Genomic DNA, 17,987 nt, shown 5'->3' with positions numbered 1-17,987 from the left:
GCCCGGCCCACCACCCCTTTACCTTAGGCCCAAGCCCGGCCCGAGCCCGACTAGAAACTGGCCCGAAACCAGCCTGATACCGAAAAATACATGTTTTTCAGAGTTGAGACGCCCGAGAATAACTCGCTGCACGTTACATGCACACCACCGTCCTCCTTCGTCCACCGTCCTTTGACATCGTCCACCGTCCAGACACCATCCACCGTCCTTTGACGTGGACCTGAGCCCGGCCCGGGTCCGCGTCAAAAAACCCGAGTCCGGCCTGGGCCCTGGTCAAAAAGCACACGCCGTGCCCGAGCCCGGCCCGAGCCCGTGAAAAAACTGCTCTACCCGGCCCGGCCCGGCCCGTGGGCTGGGCCGGGCCCGGGCTTTCGGGTAAGCCCGAGCCCGTGCAGTGCTCTAGTCCACAGCACTACTAAGGAAGAGGACTACACTAGAGCTCTCGTCGTGTATTTACCATAGAGCCATATTACTGGCATTGGTTCGCTGGCACCACTGTTTTATATACAATTGTGGGATCACTGGCGTTTTTTCAACACATCTGTCTTTACCATATTGCTCAATCAGGGAACACCAACATTTCCAGCACCAGGCCAAAGGAAACGCAGTGTGCCTCTTTAGCTCATTTTATTGTCCTTGTACTGACTGTCTGTAAAAAACGTTCACTACATCCACTCTTTTCAAACACTGTACACTGCATCAAGTTTGATGTGGACCCGAACCCGACCCGAACCCAACCCGAGACCGAAAAAGATAACCGAGCGGCATTAAAAAATAACATAAAGAAGAGAATGAAAGGAATTTATTCTTAAGGCCATTTGAGCGGTCGGGAACGCAAATACCAGCGCGCGAAGTAATACGAATGACCCTGCCGAGCAGTATCGCCAGCAGTTTCCAGCGGCGCGACCTTGATGTGGCCCAATCCACTTCTATCGCAGCGCCGCCACAGTACTTTTCCAGGTCGGGCTCCTCACTGCTGCTAGCCACTGTATCACTGCAAAGCATGCGCCGCCCCAGCCGCTCGTCCCACTCAACCGTATCCTAGTCCAATATAGCCGAAGCGCCGCCACGACCAGTCGTGAGCGCAGCACATGGATGGAGTAAATGGAGAAAGAAAGCTTCTCGTTCCTCCATGGTGCAGCGTAATGCGCTGCTGCTAGGCGCGGCCGGTTTAGAACATGCGTGTAATCATTGATAGACGCAGTGCCATATTTCAGCCGCGTGACGAATTATCTCATCTTACCAGTCATCGCTTTACCAATTCGCCGTTCAAGAATCAGCAAGTCGCGAACGCGCTTGCACCACGTCAAAAGCAATAATTACATTGATTTAGGTAACTAGTACAATGACATCATTTGGTTTGAGGCGACTTCGGTCTTTCTGCACTGTTCCAATAGCGCAAAATACGACGGAAGAAGAAAAGGGAAGTACACAGGAGTAGCACTGCTAGCTTCCAGCTGCGCCGGGGCAACAGGTTTTGCAGAGTCGAGACGCGCGAGGATAAGTCGCGGCACGTTACATGCACACCACCAGAAAGTCCGAGTCCGGCCCGGGCCTACGTCAAAATACCCGAGCCCGGCTCGTGCCCGGGTCAAAAAGCACATGCCGTGCCCGAGCCCGGCCCGAGCCCGTGAAGAAAGTGCATGGGCCGGGCCGGCCCCGCGCTTTCGTTTAAGCCAGAGCCCGTCCAGTGCTCTAGTTTGTTCGCCCACTTTGTTGTATGCTGTTTTGCTATATGAACGCTAAACACGAAGTGGTCCGGCATGTATCATATGTCAAGGAACTTATTCAATTCTGATCGTGTCCATCGCGTGAATGCAGCTCAAGCATCACCACTCTGCCTGTATTTTGCTTTGTCATGCTACAGGCAGATCTTTTGCGACTTTGGCCCGAGGTTTCGTGTGCTTGACACCAACGGAGAGCGGTCCATCTCTGTCTTGCTTGCCTCCATCAGCAAGGTGCGTGCGCGCATTTGAGAACAGCTCTTTCAATTTCTTCTCCATGCGAAGTCTGAAACTAAAAGATGAAAGTTTAAAGAACACACCTGACCCCAGTAGTGACCCCAATGGCTGTAGTGCCTGTGGTGGCGGCGCTAGGGGACAGTCACAGTGTTCAACTCACATCATCTCTCACCAAAAATACCTATTTTCAGCCTGCCCTAAAAAGATTTTCAAGCAAAAGCAGCAGCTCGCAATGAGTAATTGCAGTGTTCACGTGATTCTACCAGGAGCCTTTTTCTCCCAAGAAAATTTGTTCTAAAATTTCCTGCGCGGTGCAATTTGACTGGACACAAAACCAACACCATGTCATCAACTGCCTACCTTCAGAGCCAGCATAGCCACTATCATTAATGGTCATTACCATCAGAAGATGTTTTTGCAAAGTATGAAGATGGTACGCTGTTTTCAGTCTTTGATTACAAAAGCTCATTCAAACAATAAGCTAGCGACAAGTCATGTGAGGTGTTCTTGGTGTTCCGGAGAATTGCATACTTTGCAGGTATGAACTATTTGAGCGGTTAGTCCAGGTATGGACCACCATGACGTTTGCAATTATTGTGGAGTCGTTTGATAAACGCAGAACACCAAACACGCAAAGGGCCCTATGGAGGACGACAGCTTGTAATCTATAGGACAGCAATAAAATGCTGTCATTCCATCAGTTCTGTCAGGGTCGCATGAACGCAAGCCGGCTGTATTAAGTTAAAGGTACTACGCGTGTGCTGGAAAACTATTCTTGCTGTTAGTGTTTTACGGCTGTCACGAAAATTAAACAAATGCTTAGACAACCTCCGCGCAGCTACTCAAGGCAACTGCTGGTTTTGTGTAGGGTAGTCTGGAGCTGAAATAACGCGCATGGTTTATTGCTGTAAGATACTGCCCTCATTTTTCAGTTGTGCCACTGGACAAACGCCTTCCCACTTGTTTATTTCGTGCCACTTGTAGGACAAAGAATCAATCGTGACGTGCTTGGACGAAGTGCGGCACGGTCTTGAGGATGGTGACTTTGTCGCCTTCTCCGAAGTCAGTGGCATGACTGAGATCAACGAGTGCCTGCCCATGAGAGTCAAAGTCCTCGGTGAGCAGCTTTCTTTGATAAGGAACAGGTCGAGGAAAAGGTAATTCCCCAAACTCCAGTAACATTATCTGAATGACTGTGAACAGCAGTTATGAGCGCCTGGCTATTTAATACGTTTAGGGACTCCTGCACGGTCTGGAAAATTCTATGCTAACGCGGCCTTAGATGTCATCCAACAAATTATCATCATCATTGTAGTCGTTGTCGTCGCCAGGCTGCCATCATTGCCAGCATTGGCGTACCTTCATTGTTGTCACACCATCATCTTTGTCGTTGCCGTTGTTCTGCCATTGTTGTAATACTGCAGTTGTAGTAGTGCTGTTAACAGCTTTGTTGAAGTAGGGGTCTACATTTTTTATTTGTTGTGCCTGCACCAAAACACAATCATCATCATCACGCCCATCATCATCAACGCGCCAGATTAGCCCATTTCCTGGCTTATAATTTGAGTTTGCCGTGAAAAAATAATAACAGTACACCTGCACAGTTTCTTACACTAATCGCACGTTATAGACGATACCCAGCTACCAGTATAACTTGACGTATTCAACCTCGTTGCTGGTTTACCGCTGCGTAAACACCATCATACAGATATGACCAGGGGCAGTCACTCAGGTGTACATTCTATCTTGCTTTCAGTGCAGAGGCGTAAAGAGCTCCAAAGCTCTGACACAAAGTTGACAGGACAAACACCTGTACTCCGCATTATACTTAGCAGGCAGTGGTGCAGAAGCTACGCAAAGTAATGTTGGGTCACAGAAGTCTTACTCCATGCATTTTCGCATTGCAGAGGTTGTCTATATGTGATGCTTTCTACAAAATAACCACATCATATACATAGACTTCCCTTAATTCCTCCGGTTAATTGAATTTTTTGTTTCATTTGATAACGGACGAAGGTCCCGGCCAGCGCAAATGCATTTCCTTGGGCCTAATATTTTGTTATTTTAATGCTTACATTTGTCTTTGACATATAATTCGAACTTTACCTGTCAGCACACATGCGCCTCACCCCTATGGTGACCCCATTAGCGACACTTTAGTGGAAGCGTCTCGTCGGCAGCGCTGAGGGTACAATGAATGCAATAAGCACACGTCATCTCCCGTCGAAAACGACTATTTTTGCCTGCACCTAATGTCTGATTATGGTACATATGCGATTCTAACGCACAATTCTTTTCCTCTCTCTCAAGAAAATAGGGCCGAAACCCACGTTTGTTGCATGCGTATGTTTGGCCGCAGAACGCAGATGTTGTGCGGAAGAACTCACTTTTATTACTGTGCGGCGAAGCTGACTTTAGTAAACAACTGCACGTTTGGCTGAAGTCGGACGCCGTTATTGTGTTGCTGAGGCCACCTTCAGAAACCCCTTTGTTCTCGCTAAGTGTAGCAGTTTGCACACTTCGAGAAGATGGCGTTCAAGCTTGCTACGGCGGCCTCCCCACAGGGCCAGGTATCGTCACTACCAAATCAGCCTGTGTTGTGCAACACATATTAGGCCCCTGCCTCCCTTCCTTTTTTTTATTGCGATATCAATTATATGAACACTTCAAGCGGACTTCTGCCATCGGCGTCGCCGTCGTCATGAGGTTCATTATAAAGTCCAAGGGCGATAAAATCGTCGCCGCGCGCCGTTTGTGTGAATGAAGGCACGCGGGGGACGCGCGCTTTCACGGAGACCGAACGCACGGCGAAGAGCAAACGCGACGTCCGTCGCCGCGAAAGGCCGTGGGGTATGGGAGGGAGGGAGCTGGGGCGACGCTGTGCTGCGACACCGAATGCGTACCTTCCAACCGGGCGCAAGGGGAACTGGCGACGCAATCTCCCACGCGAACGGAGCAAAGCGGGAAGGCAGGGCGGGAGAGAGGGGGGGGAGGCGGCTTCTATTCTGCCAACAAATGTGTTCTTGTACTTTGCGCCAGTGCGGGCTGTCGGTCTTGTCGCGCGCACCGTATCTTGCAAGTGATCTCCACACGGCTCTGACCTTTTTATGCGCTGTGCTTTCGCCGCTCAGTACCGTTGAAGTGATAAACCGCACGAACTTTCGCTCGCTGCAGTGGCCGCACTTCCCCACGCCAGCGTTTTGACAGCGGTTGTGTGCGCTCATCGAGTGTGATCTATACATGTTTGCTTGTGCAGTTAGTAAGCGAATGTGTAAATTTTACGCAGCCGATAAACCTACTATCCATACTCCTTATAACTCTCTACTAATTTGCTACCACAATTGATGCTTCGCTTTTCGGGTGAAACTCCGACAATTTTTTTTTCTTTTTTTTGAGTCGCAGGGGTCCAAAAAGTTTGGGTGGGCATTAGGTTTCCGCTTTGTTAAGAAGCTTTCGTGTCATTTCTAAGTTAATTTATACTTATTTCACACACAAAACGGGCGCGCATTTCATTCGGGAGCGTGTTAGAATCGAGCACATCATTTATTTGGCAGTATACTGCCAAATAAATGAGCAGTGCGTTATGTTTTTTTCGGCGTCTTGTTTAATTCGACTCTCTGGTTAATTCGATCAATTTCGCGGGTCCCAATGGGGTCAAATTAACGAAAGCCGATTGTATTACGACTACAACTAAGTGTAAAATTACGTCGAATAATGTATTATTTGCATACCTACGTGCTTCTAGTATGCGACGCACTATGTTCTGGTTGCAAGTGCGAAAAGCAGTATGCTGTGGCCGCTGGTCGCAGAAAAGTGTCTCTCCGCTCATTTTGTGGTAAATAGGTTGGGATCTACGACTCCTTTCATCCAGTAATTACATTATAGCATGCAACATAAAAGTATGACATGTAATGTTATATTTATTTACATGACATGTACCTATGTCATTCTTTCATATTTGATGCACTATCTTTGATCGCAAATGTGAGCAGAGAGAAATTTAGAACCTTTCTAGCTTTGCCTGCAATGTAGGAAACTTAGTATTGTAAAGAGCGGTGATAATAACAATACTCACAGTACTTGCATGTCAGAAAAAGCAATTACTGACGGTTAATTATGATTATGCCTTGCTCAGAAAGATTAGATTATGCAGTTACCCACAAGGCCAAACTACTTTCACCTCAAGGTGGGTAGTGATGCGAAACTATTGATTGACTATGAGTTTTGAGTAATGTCAGTGTTTGCTTTTCTGCATTCCCAGTTTGATGGCACTTTGTTCGAAAGGTGAAAGCTGTTGGGAGAAGTTTTTACAGCGTAAGCTGTTATGGGCTCATTCCAATAGCCGTTTCGGTTCGCGATGGTGTCGGCCGCCGATGGCGTCCGCCGCCGTAACCGCTACCGTTGGAAATGTGAAATAAAGTACTCGGTTCCCACCGGGATCGAATCCGCGCCCGCTGCGTGGGAGCCAGATACTCTACCACTGCGCCACGCAAGCGCTTGCTATCGGGCAGCGGAAAAATGTCCCTTAAACGCTGCTTACGCAGACGCGCAGGCGCAGACGACCCGAGCCTCCGCCAGTATGGTGGCGCTATCTAGGCAAGGCGCCTGCTAACGCAGCGTGCGCAGGCGCAGACGACGAGATGCGATTCAGACGAGGCGCGTACTAAAAAAAAACGCGATCTCCAGTCTCAGCCAGTATGGTGGCGCCATCTAGCTAAGGTGCCTGCAAACGCAGCGTACGCGACATGTAAGTTGCAGCTGTAAGGCTTCATCGGGCTAAGAAGACTGCTGTGCATTACAAGCCTTAGCAGCTCGCCGTCGACGCCGGGCGGACAGTTCAGATCGTTCTCGACAAAACGAGGCCAAGAGATTGCCGCGAAGACCCCGTTGTGCGTGGTGCCCAAATTCGAGCTACTCTTGAGCCGCTCCACCCGCTTACGCTGTGGCTGTGCTGCATGTGCCGCGCAGGCCTGTGACTTTTTTCTGTAAGTTAAAAGTGCAATTTATGTTTGACACATCTCTGGGTTCTGTTCACAGGAGCAGATATCTAATTTCCGACACCAATTTGCTGAAATGTCTGGGTCATGTGATTCTCTGCAGTCATCAGCAAGCATTACTTCCTTGTAGGCACTGTTTCTAACTTTTTTTCTCATTCATCATCTTCATTTAGGGCCGTACACTTTCAGCATCGGAGACACAACTCGGTTCAATGACTGTGGACGTGGTGGTATCGCAACGCAGATTAAGATGCCAAAGGACGTCGAATTTGTGAGTTTGCTTTCACTGAGATGGCACTTGATCCCTCTGCATAATCACAAGCTACTTAGCACAGTATGTGACAATATTAACCTTATCCTAAATTTAACCATATTTATAAAAAATTTCTCGTTCTAACTTAAAAAGTAATAAAATAGTCAATTTCTTGTATGGTTTCCTTAGCTTCATTGTCTTTTGGCCTTTGTATGGTCATAACCACTTCAGTGATGGCATATGCATTTATGTATATGCGACTTGCTTTTGCCAATTGTGTCCAGTGGTGGGCATGGAAAAACTAAGTGCACACTGAGCTGTGAGTAAATTGAACACTCTGCTTAGGTAATGTGGCTCTAGTTCAATACAGAGTGCTATGTATTGCTACAAACGACGACTTTGCTGAAGGCACTATAGTAGCATGTTTGACGGGACATTCGACATGCCGCATTCTGTCGGCAACACACTTGTACACGTTACAGAAAAAAATTTGCCAATTAAAATTACTTCCTTTTTAAATGTAATCGATTACAGTTACCGATTACTGCCCCACGGAAGTAATTGCGGAATTACTCAAAAGTAATTGTTTAGTATTGCTACGTTGTTAGCTCTGACCTTTTATTAACGCTTCACAAATACAGTAAACAGAACAAGCTTGCCTGGCCCTTTCAGTGGGACCTGAGCAGCTTTTTACAAATTGATGATCCTCACTAACAATTGCTTTTTGAAAACTTTCTTCGGACATCTTTTCTCGTTTTTGTTGTGAAGGCATTAGCAACGACACTAATAACTCGCTAAACGAGCGCGTTGGTGGGATTTGGTGGTGTTGTAGTGTTGTAACGTACATTTATGTTGCGTACAAGATTGGGGGGATTACTCAGTATCTGGGTCTTCGGTAAAGCGCAGCGTTTGATTGTTGCTGGCACTTAAAGGTGATTCTTTCTTTTAAGCCAATGAAGAGCTGAAAAAATTGTCTGTGTGTGATTTTCTGCCATTAACGTGCTAAGTGGCCCATCTCTATCGAGACATACCAGTTCAATTCGTCGGAAGACATCTGCTGGAGCGTTAACATGTCGTCCGAATGTGTCTGAACCTGTCTGAATGTGTGAATCCGCGAGGCTGCTGCTAGGCACAATCTGGAGTGTTCTACTGTTGTTCTCGCCAAATTCAGGTTCTCAAAACTGCGCCGCCTGCGTGGGGCGGCGCAGTTTGTCTCGTCAGTTGTAACTGGTTACGTTAAGTTACTGAAAATGTAATTGAATTACAGTGAGCGTTACCGAGTGAAGACAGTTATCGTTACATTTCAAAACTACATAAATATGTAATTGATTACAAGTAATTAATTTACATGTAATTTGTTACGTACATGTCTGCTCAGCAATGGTGAAAGTGTAATCGTCCCTGTCTCCTAATGCTTGCAGCCCGTAATTAACTTGTGCATGCACTAGGGGCAGGTGATGAAATTCTTTTTGCTAAGAAACGCAGCACGACTGACCCCAATAATAATTGATACTGTACAGTCTAACCTCATTATGACGAAAACAGATATAACAGTTAGGGGATATAACGAAGCAAGTGTAAGACGTTTCTCACCGATATCAGTGTATAATGAATATATGCCCACAAGGAATATCGGACTATACGAAGGTACTTTTGTGTCAGATACGACCTCGTTATAACGAGGTCCAATTGTATTTAATCACCCTGTAAATATGAAGACTCGCTAGAAAATGCACACAGCATCATCTTACGACATTCAATTACTTTCAACGCAATCTGCAGCGCTCTGGAATAAAATTATGTAAAGTTGACGCATTTATTGACAGTCTGTCGTAATTCGTGACTGAATTAGATAATTAGGAAAAGTTTTGAACAGCCAGACATAGTTGATGGCTGTGAAAGCCTAGCTTGTTGTGGACTTGCAGAAATCACTAAAGGAGTCCTTAGCAGCACCTGTGTTCACATCATCAACCTTTGCCAACCCGGATCGCCCAACCCTGTTGCACGTGGGATTTCAGGCCCTGCACACTTTCGAGAAGAAGCACGCGCGTCTTCCACGTCCTTGGAACAAGGTACGGGATTGATATGACCTCATCTGAAGTCACATAAATCTATGAAACGCTAATCCCCATATTTTGGCACGTTTCTTTGCCTCGACTCATAAAAGCCCTTGGCTGCACCTTTGTCAACTAAAGGTGTCCGTTATGTTTCAACTAAGGCGATCAGTCGAATCATTCTACAACAAACTTCACTGCTCGCACATAAAGTTTCGTTGCTGCGAAAATTGAGTCATAGAAACAAATTCTGTGACGATTTAGCGATAAATGGAAGAGAAATGCATTGCGTTACGTTAAGCAGCATTACGTCACGCCTCTTTGAGATCTTGGATCCATGATTTGAATCGTGCTCACTACATTCCAAAGTTTTGTTCAGTAACTCATTCGACGCATGTCGTGCCTCTTCCAGGAGCAAAGTGCAAATGACGGTGATCCAGAGCAGACTACTGTCAGTTGCACTATATACTGTAGAACCTCATTCATACGTTGTGGAAAGGAAATGTGAGAAACAAACATACTAACTAGGAAACCATATAATCCAAAGTCACTAAGAAAATGTGCACTACTGTAGTTAACGTCTAGGTAATGCGAAGCCTTGTGCTAATCGCTGCAGCACGATCCACATGTCAAGCTAATGGAGCCCAATATGCACATTGTCGTTCTTGTGGCTTAGGCAAGCTTACGTTTTGCGCTCCTCGAAATTGGCCTTGCGAGAGGATTCTGACATGCCCACTCAACGCAAATCGTTGAGGCACGAGAAGCCAATGCAGAAAGCGCCGGTGGAGCCCAAGCGACCTGAGACGCACGTTGTCGCTTTCCTATTGCGTACGGTTTTAACACAGCGACGGGAAACCTAAACGGAAATCGGGCTGGTGGGTCGGCGACGCCGGAATACGATGTCGTCAATGCAAAACTTGACGCTGACTGCCTGCAGTAGGGAACGGCACGCTTCCAACGGGACTACGCGCCACGCTCTGTGAAACATACAGGTGAAGGTGCTTATCGCAATAGGGTTAGCGCCGATGGCAAGTCTCGTCACGGCGACAACCGTGGACGAGACTTGCTGGTGCCAGAAGAGGAAACTGAGTGCGCGCCGGCATTTTCATGTGGGACAGGCGGGCGAGTATTGCGGGACGCTGCTGTGGTGGGCAGCTACTGTTCTCGATCGTGCACGCCTTCTGCCTTTTCTTGTTTACGTGGGATCTAGCGGCAGGAACACGTGTCATACGATTGCAGTCTGGTGACGTACTGAACGTTGGTGCCGCAAGATAGTGGTTTCCAGGAACGTATAAACCGGTAAAAAATAAGCTTAACTGTATTGGGTCACTTGTGCCCAGCAGACAATGTATCGCCTCATCAAGATTTCCCAGGTATGCATGTTTGTACAACAATTCACTGAGTCGGAAGCGGCACCGCTTCCTTGAAACGCAGTATTCGGTACGGCATGGCTCCCATCATCCCACGGGATGCAGTCGAACCCACTTATAGGAATATTGAAGTGCCAAGAAAATTGCATTGTTATAACATAGTTGCACAGAAAAAAGGCAGAGGTGACACTTACAAAAAAAATATTTACACAAAAGGAAGCAGAGTCGAACCCACTTACCGGTTTTAACAATTCTCGGATTACATTGCCCGAACCTAGTGATTGGCTTTATGTCATGAAAATCTCTATATAAAGCGCAACGAATGTGCTCACTTCGCTATTGCATCCCATTTGATATTCACTTCCCTCGGCCAGGTAGCTTTGTAATCTTTTTGCCATGTAATTATTGGGATTACATGCTCACTCCAATGGTTTTGTACATAGCTTCAACGCCTCTCTGTTTCCGCGTTTCCTCTCGCCGCAGGAAGATGCAGCCGAAGTGGTCAGCTTGGCCAGAAAGAAGAATGCCTCACTGTCCACTCCGCTGGCGAGCCTGGACGAGGCTTTCCTGTCCACCATGGCCTACGTGTCGGCGGGCTCCCTCTGTCCCATGCAAGCAGTCATTGGAGGTATTGCTGCCCAGGAGATCATGAAGGCAAGCATATGTGCGCCATGTCTCGTATGTCAGTTGTATTATGCACGGATTTGGACTGTCGTGTCTAACTGTGTGGCTGAGGAAAGTATCTTCCATGAATCGAACTACGACGTCACATTTCGCTCTTTAACTGATGTTTTAACGGAAACTTGCAGTTAGATGAGGAAAAGTGCCGGGAACAAAAATGAAGCTACTGAAAATCCTATTTTCAGACCAATGTGGTGTCGAATCGTAACTGCCGATGCCAGCTAACGAACTACATATACCGAACCACTCATAAAACGACCACATTTCGCAGAATTATCGAGGTGGTTTTAAGCGAGTTCAACTGTATGCCATAATGGCCAGTCATCATCCGTCGGCGACAAGAATTGACCAGGCAGACAAGTGGCTCTAAGCTTGCAGAACTTTCAAGTTAATCCCCACTCACTTGTTACAAACTGCGCTAGCGAGCACAAAATAAAAGCGCTCAGCGTGGACACCATGTGCCCTCAAGTCGCACAATGATGAGTCATGTGCTCCGCTGCCGCGTGGGTCTTGCTGCTCGCAGACTTCCGATGAACAGATGTGGCTTGCAATGTCTCAGCTAAATTTAAAGTTTAATGAAAAATTCCTTCTCTAAATGGATAAATTGTGAAAGTGAATGGGGAAAAGCGGGATCAGGTTGGATTCGTTCTGACCCCTCGCGGAACCATAATATTGCCGCGACAACTTGGCCAAATTCAAGTTGCGCGCCCTTCGTATTTGGACACTGTGCACACCGTGCCGTGGTACTGCCAGTTGTTCAGCAACACCAGGCAGCGATCTTCGTGGCACGAGTACCCGGTTGGACCCGGCCCGCATGCGCTACGCGCACGAGGCATCACTCGAGAAGAAAGAAGACAGTTGGACGCCAGTTTTGGAACGCGACTGCCGGGGATTCTTCACGACCGCAGTGACATTTAGTCGTGGGTACAGGTTCGCCCTTAATAAATATCGTTGTTTTGTTAACCTGTGTACCTCAACATATTTACAATATGCCATTCGCGGAGCCCCTGTGTTTCGTGGCACCCAGTTTAAGAACATTTGATATAGAGAAACAAAGGACTGCATGCTTTTTAATCTTCTGTGCTAGAGTGCAAGCTGCTACCCTAAAACAGATTTCCTGTATTGGTGACAGAGGAGTTAGACACATTTAACCCACCCAAGTAAAATCGTAGTGCTAATTTCTATGGTATCAATTACCTCATGCACCAGTACTGTGCCTTTTACCTGAGTAGCTGCCATATCTGGTGTGCACTGACTCCCACCATCACACAGTAGTTCCATAGGGAAGGTCAACATTAATGAGAAAGATGAGCGTTAGTACATTTTGTGATTGTGTTCTTCCTTACCTTCATCAGGCATGCAGCAGCAAGTTTATGCCAATCCAGCAGTGGTTCTACTTTGACGCGTTCGAGTGCCTACCCCAGTCAGGCAGTGTTTCGGAAGACACTGCCAACGCGTTGGTGAGTTTTTGAGCTTTATTTTTCGGCCTTTAGCATTTGCTTAGCAAGCTGCTGGAACACTCGCGTGGGCTTTATTTTTATTTTCACTCAGCTCTAAGTTACACATTTTCTTCCTGCAACAGTTTCCTGAAAATGACATGTGCTTAGTGACTGCTATGATTGGCGACATGCGATGACTCGTGAGGAGATTTGCTGGTGCCAGAATAGAAAACCGAGTGTGTGGCGACATTTTCACGTGACAAGGGAAGGCGAGTTCCGTGTGGATGCTGTCGTTGCAGGCACCTGCTGCTCTTGATCGCGCGTGCCTCGTACCTTTTCTTGTTTACATGGGTTGTAGTGGTCGGAAAACGCATCATACTATCACAGTTTGGCGATATAGTGAACGTTGGTGCTAAAAGATGGTGTTTTCCAGGAACACATTAACCAGCTAAAAATAAGCGTAACTGTGTTGAGTCATTTTTTGCTTTCTCGATCACGCATATTGGCGGCGGGAAATCGTATGAAATGGATCGTATTAACGAGGTTCTACTATATTGGGAAGGACCGTCTGGTGGGATAGTTGGTCTACCATAGTTACTTCCAGATATATAGAGCAAAGAAGTACACATACACACGGAGAAGACACGAGAGATGCGGACGAGCGCTAAAAGTTAATAAAACGGATGACAAATGTGCACATTTGGTTGCCCATATCACCACGTGTGGTGGCATGGCACGATTTTATGAGACCACCATCTTAGGTAAATGGGCAACTACACGGCTCAAGTGGCTTTAGAAGCATTCTTTTATCCCCAAGAATTCACCTATCTGTATATAAGCAAAGTATGTATTCTTTTGCGCAGTGCCGGACTTGACTTCTCGTACTCGGTTGTCTGAAGCAGGTAGCAGTAGTGTTCACTTTTTTAGATTTGTTTTTATAACCTCTGTATGGGGAAGGGGGCGTGACACTTGTACGTGGTTCACTTTAAAAATCTGAGGGTGTGTCGACTGAAATAAACAGTTGGTAAGAGTGCTCGTCCGCGCCTGTCGTGTCTTCTTCGTCTGTACGTGTACCTTTTTGCGCGATGTCTAGAAGTAACTATTATATTGGGCTACAAGCAGCCCATAAAAATAACATTGGGATACACATGGCCTAGGCATTTTAGGCTATGCACTATAGAAACCGGGGCACGTGTGACCCATGAAAATGGGGCTGTGAACAGCCCATGAAAATGTGGCTACCCGTGGCACATGAAGATAAGGTGCATGTTAAAATCAAGGGCGTGTTAGGATAGACTAAATATGGTCTCTCGTGCTTAATTGTTGTAACAAGCCTCATTTTCATTTTTGCTCAGGCAAAAACACGATATGCAGCTCAAGCGTGTGTCTTTGGAGCTGACGTGCAGAAGAAGCTGGCATCGCAGAAATACTTCCTGGTAAGTACTGCTTATGCTGACGAATAGATTCCTATGTTGTTGTTTGTTTCTTTTTTTACCCATGCTGTCTATTTCAACCATAAAATTATCTTTTGTGTAAATCTAATCATCATTCAATGCATGTTTCTGCCTGCAAGCTGTTCCTTTTTGGATAGGTGATGGAAAAAGTTAAGTGTGTGGTGTTGTAGCTTCAGGGGTTATGCGACACTCGGTGGTACTTGAATGCCAATTGCAATAAAATCAAAGCTGAATTTCTTAATAATAGACTGTAGGTGTCACCAAAGAACTCCACTTCCCGTTTGTCTCTTGAGGCATGCATATGCAGGACTGTCCTCCACTTGAAGTCATCACGGCCTTAAAGGGCCCCTAAACCATTCTGAGGTCGAAAATTTGTTGCTTAGTGGCAGCAATGTAACAGCCTACTTGAGCATACTGATGCAAGAATGTTTCAAAATTATGGAACAATAAGCGAAGTTACTTGAATTTGACGAACGACTCCGTGGTTGCCACGGTTTCTTGCTCGCTTTAACTACCCTACCCACGAGTAGCCTCTCTTCCTTGCCGCATACTTATCTAAAAGAGAACTAGAAGGAAGTTTTTTTTTTGCATTGTCTGCCCCTAAACATCCTCCGTGTGACGTCAACTTGGCGAAAGCTGTGTGTGACGTTAAGCTTCGAGGAAGCATCAATGGCGCACAATGGGAGACCACCATCCTCCCTTCTCAGAACACAGCCAGTCTTCGTCGCGTTGGTGCTCCCGTCCCTCGTCCATCAACCAGCAGTCGGCACATACCCTGGAGACGTCACGTGCATGACCGTGTTGGCATCGTTACGTGCGATGGAGGAGCTGGAAAAGCTTAGAGAGGAACACGGGATTGTTTTTTTTTTTAATTTGTGGCATCACCGCGGTGTGTGCCGTAACAGTGTTTGCGAAGGATGACTGTCATGGTGCACTGTGCGCAACGCGCGTGTTTATTTAAAATGAGTTTTAAAAAGTGTCGAAGGGGGTTTGGCGCCCTTTAATTTACAGTGATTATTTGCACACATTAGCCACTCAAACGGCAGTGTCTTTCTGCACGCTATCGAATGTTGGAATGTAATGCCTGGTTCTATTTGTCAACTGCAATTGCCAGAATTTTTAAAACTTTTTTAGGTAGCATCAACATTCATTAGTTGATTTTCTATGGTACAGTAAGCCACCGAAAATGGGGCATCCTAGAATACTCAGACAGTTGTGTGGCACCGCCACTAACCCCCCTAGACTCAACGTACAACAGTGACCGAAATTGCAGACACCTTACAACGTGTCGTCCGATAATGCCGACCCTGCCTGCATGACTTCAAGCAGAAAAAAAGCTATATTATTGCTTTTATAAGTCGCCGGCCATGTGACCAGCGCTGCCTAAAGCCCAAATCTAGCAAAGCCTGATTGTACCCAGTAGTTGCCAACAGCACCCAAATCACGATAAAGCCAGTTCTGTTAAACCGTGAAGGCTGCATTTGCGGCTGGCCATGCGACTTCAGCGCATCCAGCATTTGTTTGCGTGTTAAAACAGGACGTGATCCCAGGCTAATTTTTTATTGCTGTTATGAATTTATTTTGGTCAGGATCATCAAGCAGCTTCAAGTGCTGCCATCGCCACCCTCAATGCCGGCGCGAGTGAGGGCTGCGATTTACCATATCTACCCAAACCTAACCTGCACTTTTTTTTCGAGAAATTTAGTCCAAGAAATTACATGCGTGTTACAATCGGATGCGAAAGCAAAGCTGCGTTCCTGGCGTTGACAACAGCCTACTATCAGAGCTGTCGGAGGCAACTTCGTGTTCATTTCAACATTGGGGATGGAGAACGTTTTCATGAAGGTTGGTGCGGGTTCATTTTGTGCCCATCTGCGGTCTGTGTGCTTGGTGCACCTGATCAGTCAAAGTGCAAATGGCAACGACAAAAGGCCGTTTTTATTTTGAAAAACCTCATTATTTAAATAAGCCTTTCCAGTCTGTGAAGGTAAAGCCTGCATGTCTTGTTTTTTTTTTCTGATCAAGAACACGAGCCCTTGCTATATTCCTCATATTCTTGATCGGATAAACAAGACGTGCGGGCTTTCAGGTGCACTTTATTTTTGTAGCGTTAGCTACACTGGCCTAGCCAAGCCCGTTTCGCGCGGCACATCAAGAGCCGTGCTGCGCATGCGCAAGGATCAGTGGTGTCACACGGCTTGCGCACCGGAGCCACAGGAGCCGGCACCTCTCGCGCACTCCGCCGCCGCCGGTCTGCGCATTCCAGAGGAGTGACGTCGTAGCCGTGGTAGACGCACTGGCGCCGGCGCGCGCTCGCTGTGCAGTCGCCGTCTGACACTGCGCTGGAGCCGCTGCGCTTCTGACTGGCGTTTGCCAGTGTGGTATAGCCATGGAGAAGGAGAGCGCAAATGCTGCTCAACAGCGCAGAAGAACGGAGAAGCTTGACTCATCGGATCCCGAAGTAGTTGCCTGGCAATTAGCGGTTGAGCGTAGGAGGAATGAACAGAAGAAGGCTAAACGTGCTGCGGAGACACTGGAGCAAAGGGACGAACGTCTAGCAAAGCCAGGAGGCTGAGCGACGTGCCCGACCACCCCTGCAGCAACAACAAAACGCCGTCGATGATGTCAAGGCTCGCCGATCGACTGAATATACTGTGAAACTCAGCGAAAGCGACAGTGCGACTCGGACCTTCCAGACGGACTTCGTAAACAATCCGTTTGGATATGTGTGCGACGTGTGCGAAAGACTATGGCACATGAAAGACTTGACGCCGCTGAGTAGTGCCATGCATGTGCCACATAATACGTGTACCGCGTGTGTGTCATTGGAGCAGCAGTAAGCATGACAATCAAGCTAATCCTTGACAATCTAGACAACCAGGAAAGCTAAGAATAATCAGCTGAACCTTTGCTAACGCTACGTATATCCTGGCATAGCCGAGCTAAGCCACTGCAACTTTTTTTTTACTTTACACTTTCAAAAACTGAGTGCGCGTTAAATTTAAGGGCCCGTTAGAATCGGGTATCTATGGTAAGTGAAGGAAGTGCCGGACAATGGTTGGTGTGAAGAAACCTGCAATCATTTGACGGTCGGAGCATGGTCGACTTCTTGTGGATTTTGGTGGTTCAGTGCATGAATTGACTGTATTTTCGTCAGTCTGTAGCGTGACCGCATGATAATTGTCGACATGCGAATTGACCAAGTTGTAGGCAAGCATATGCCTGCACAGCAGCATGTGAGCAAGTTTTCTTGGCCACTTGTGAAATAAGTCACTTATGTTCTGGTGAATCCTTTATTTCAGACTCCCGATGATTTGGGCTTCCAGACGGTCCCCATTTAGTCCGATTTATTCGTCGAAGGCTGTATGCGCTTCTAAGTGTTAATGTTAGTACTGCACCTGGCGTTTTATTTTACACCCACTCCCGCTGTGCTTAAATAGGGGCGTCGGTATCTTGAACTATAATAAATGAATCAACACAGGTTGGTGCCGGGGCCATTGGCTGCGAACTGCTCAAGAACTTCGCCATGATGGGCCTGGGCTCCAAAGGTGGCTGCATTTACGTCACAGATATGGACGTCATCGAACGCTCCAACCTTAACCGGCAGTTCTTGTTCAGACCCTGGGACGTTGGTGTGAGTAGCAATCTGTAGCGATCTCATTTGTGCCTGTGTGGGGGCCTGGCTGCAAAGCTGTCACAGTGCCCTTCTGGTTTGACCATAGTGTTTTGCGCAGACTTAAAGGCCAGCTGACAACAAAATTTGGACTGCGTGAAAAGC

At 47.0% G+C, this 17,987-nt stretch overlaps 1 protein-coding gene across 1 annotated transcript in view; it reads left to right on the top strand.

Moving 5' to 3' along the window:
* LOC119464564 (ubiquitin-like modifier-activating enzyme 1) overlaps positions 1-17,987 on the top strand; it is a 68,336-nt gene that overhangs the window by 15,472 nt on the left and 34,877 nt on the right. Inside the window, exons 6-13 of the mRNA XM_049655462.1 lie at positions 1,868-1,958; positions 2,946-3,078; positions 7,132-7,229; positions 9,137-9,283; positions 11,119-11,289; positions 12,672-12,776; positions 14,111-14,191; positions 17,691-17,843. Of these exons, the coding sequence (XP_049511419.1) occupies positions 1,868-1,958; positions 2,946-3,078; positions 7,132-7,229; positions 9,137-9,283; positions 11,119-11,289; positions 12,672-12,776; positions 14,111-14,191; positions 17,691-17,843 (979 nt within the window). The remainder of the gene's footprint in view (positions 1-1,867; positions 1,959-2,945; positions 3,079-7,131; positions 7,230-9,136; positions 9,284-11,118; positions 11,290-12,671; positions 12,777-14,110; positions 14,192-17,690; positions 17,844-17,987) is intronic.

This window comes from Dermacentor silvarum, chromosome 9, assembly GCF_013339745.2.
Source record: "Dermacentor silvarum isolate Dsil-2018 chromosome 9, BIME_Dsil_1.4, whole genome shotgun sequence".
NCBI classification, from domain to species: Eukaryota; Metazoa; Arthropoda; class Arachnida; order Ixodida; family Ixodidae; genus Dermacentor; species Dermacentor silvarum.
This window is presented reverse-complemented; position numbering and strand designations above follow the sequence as displayed.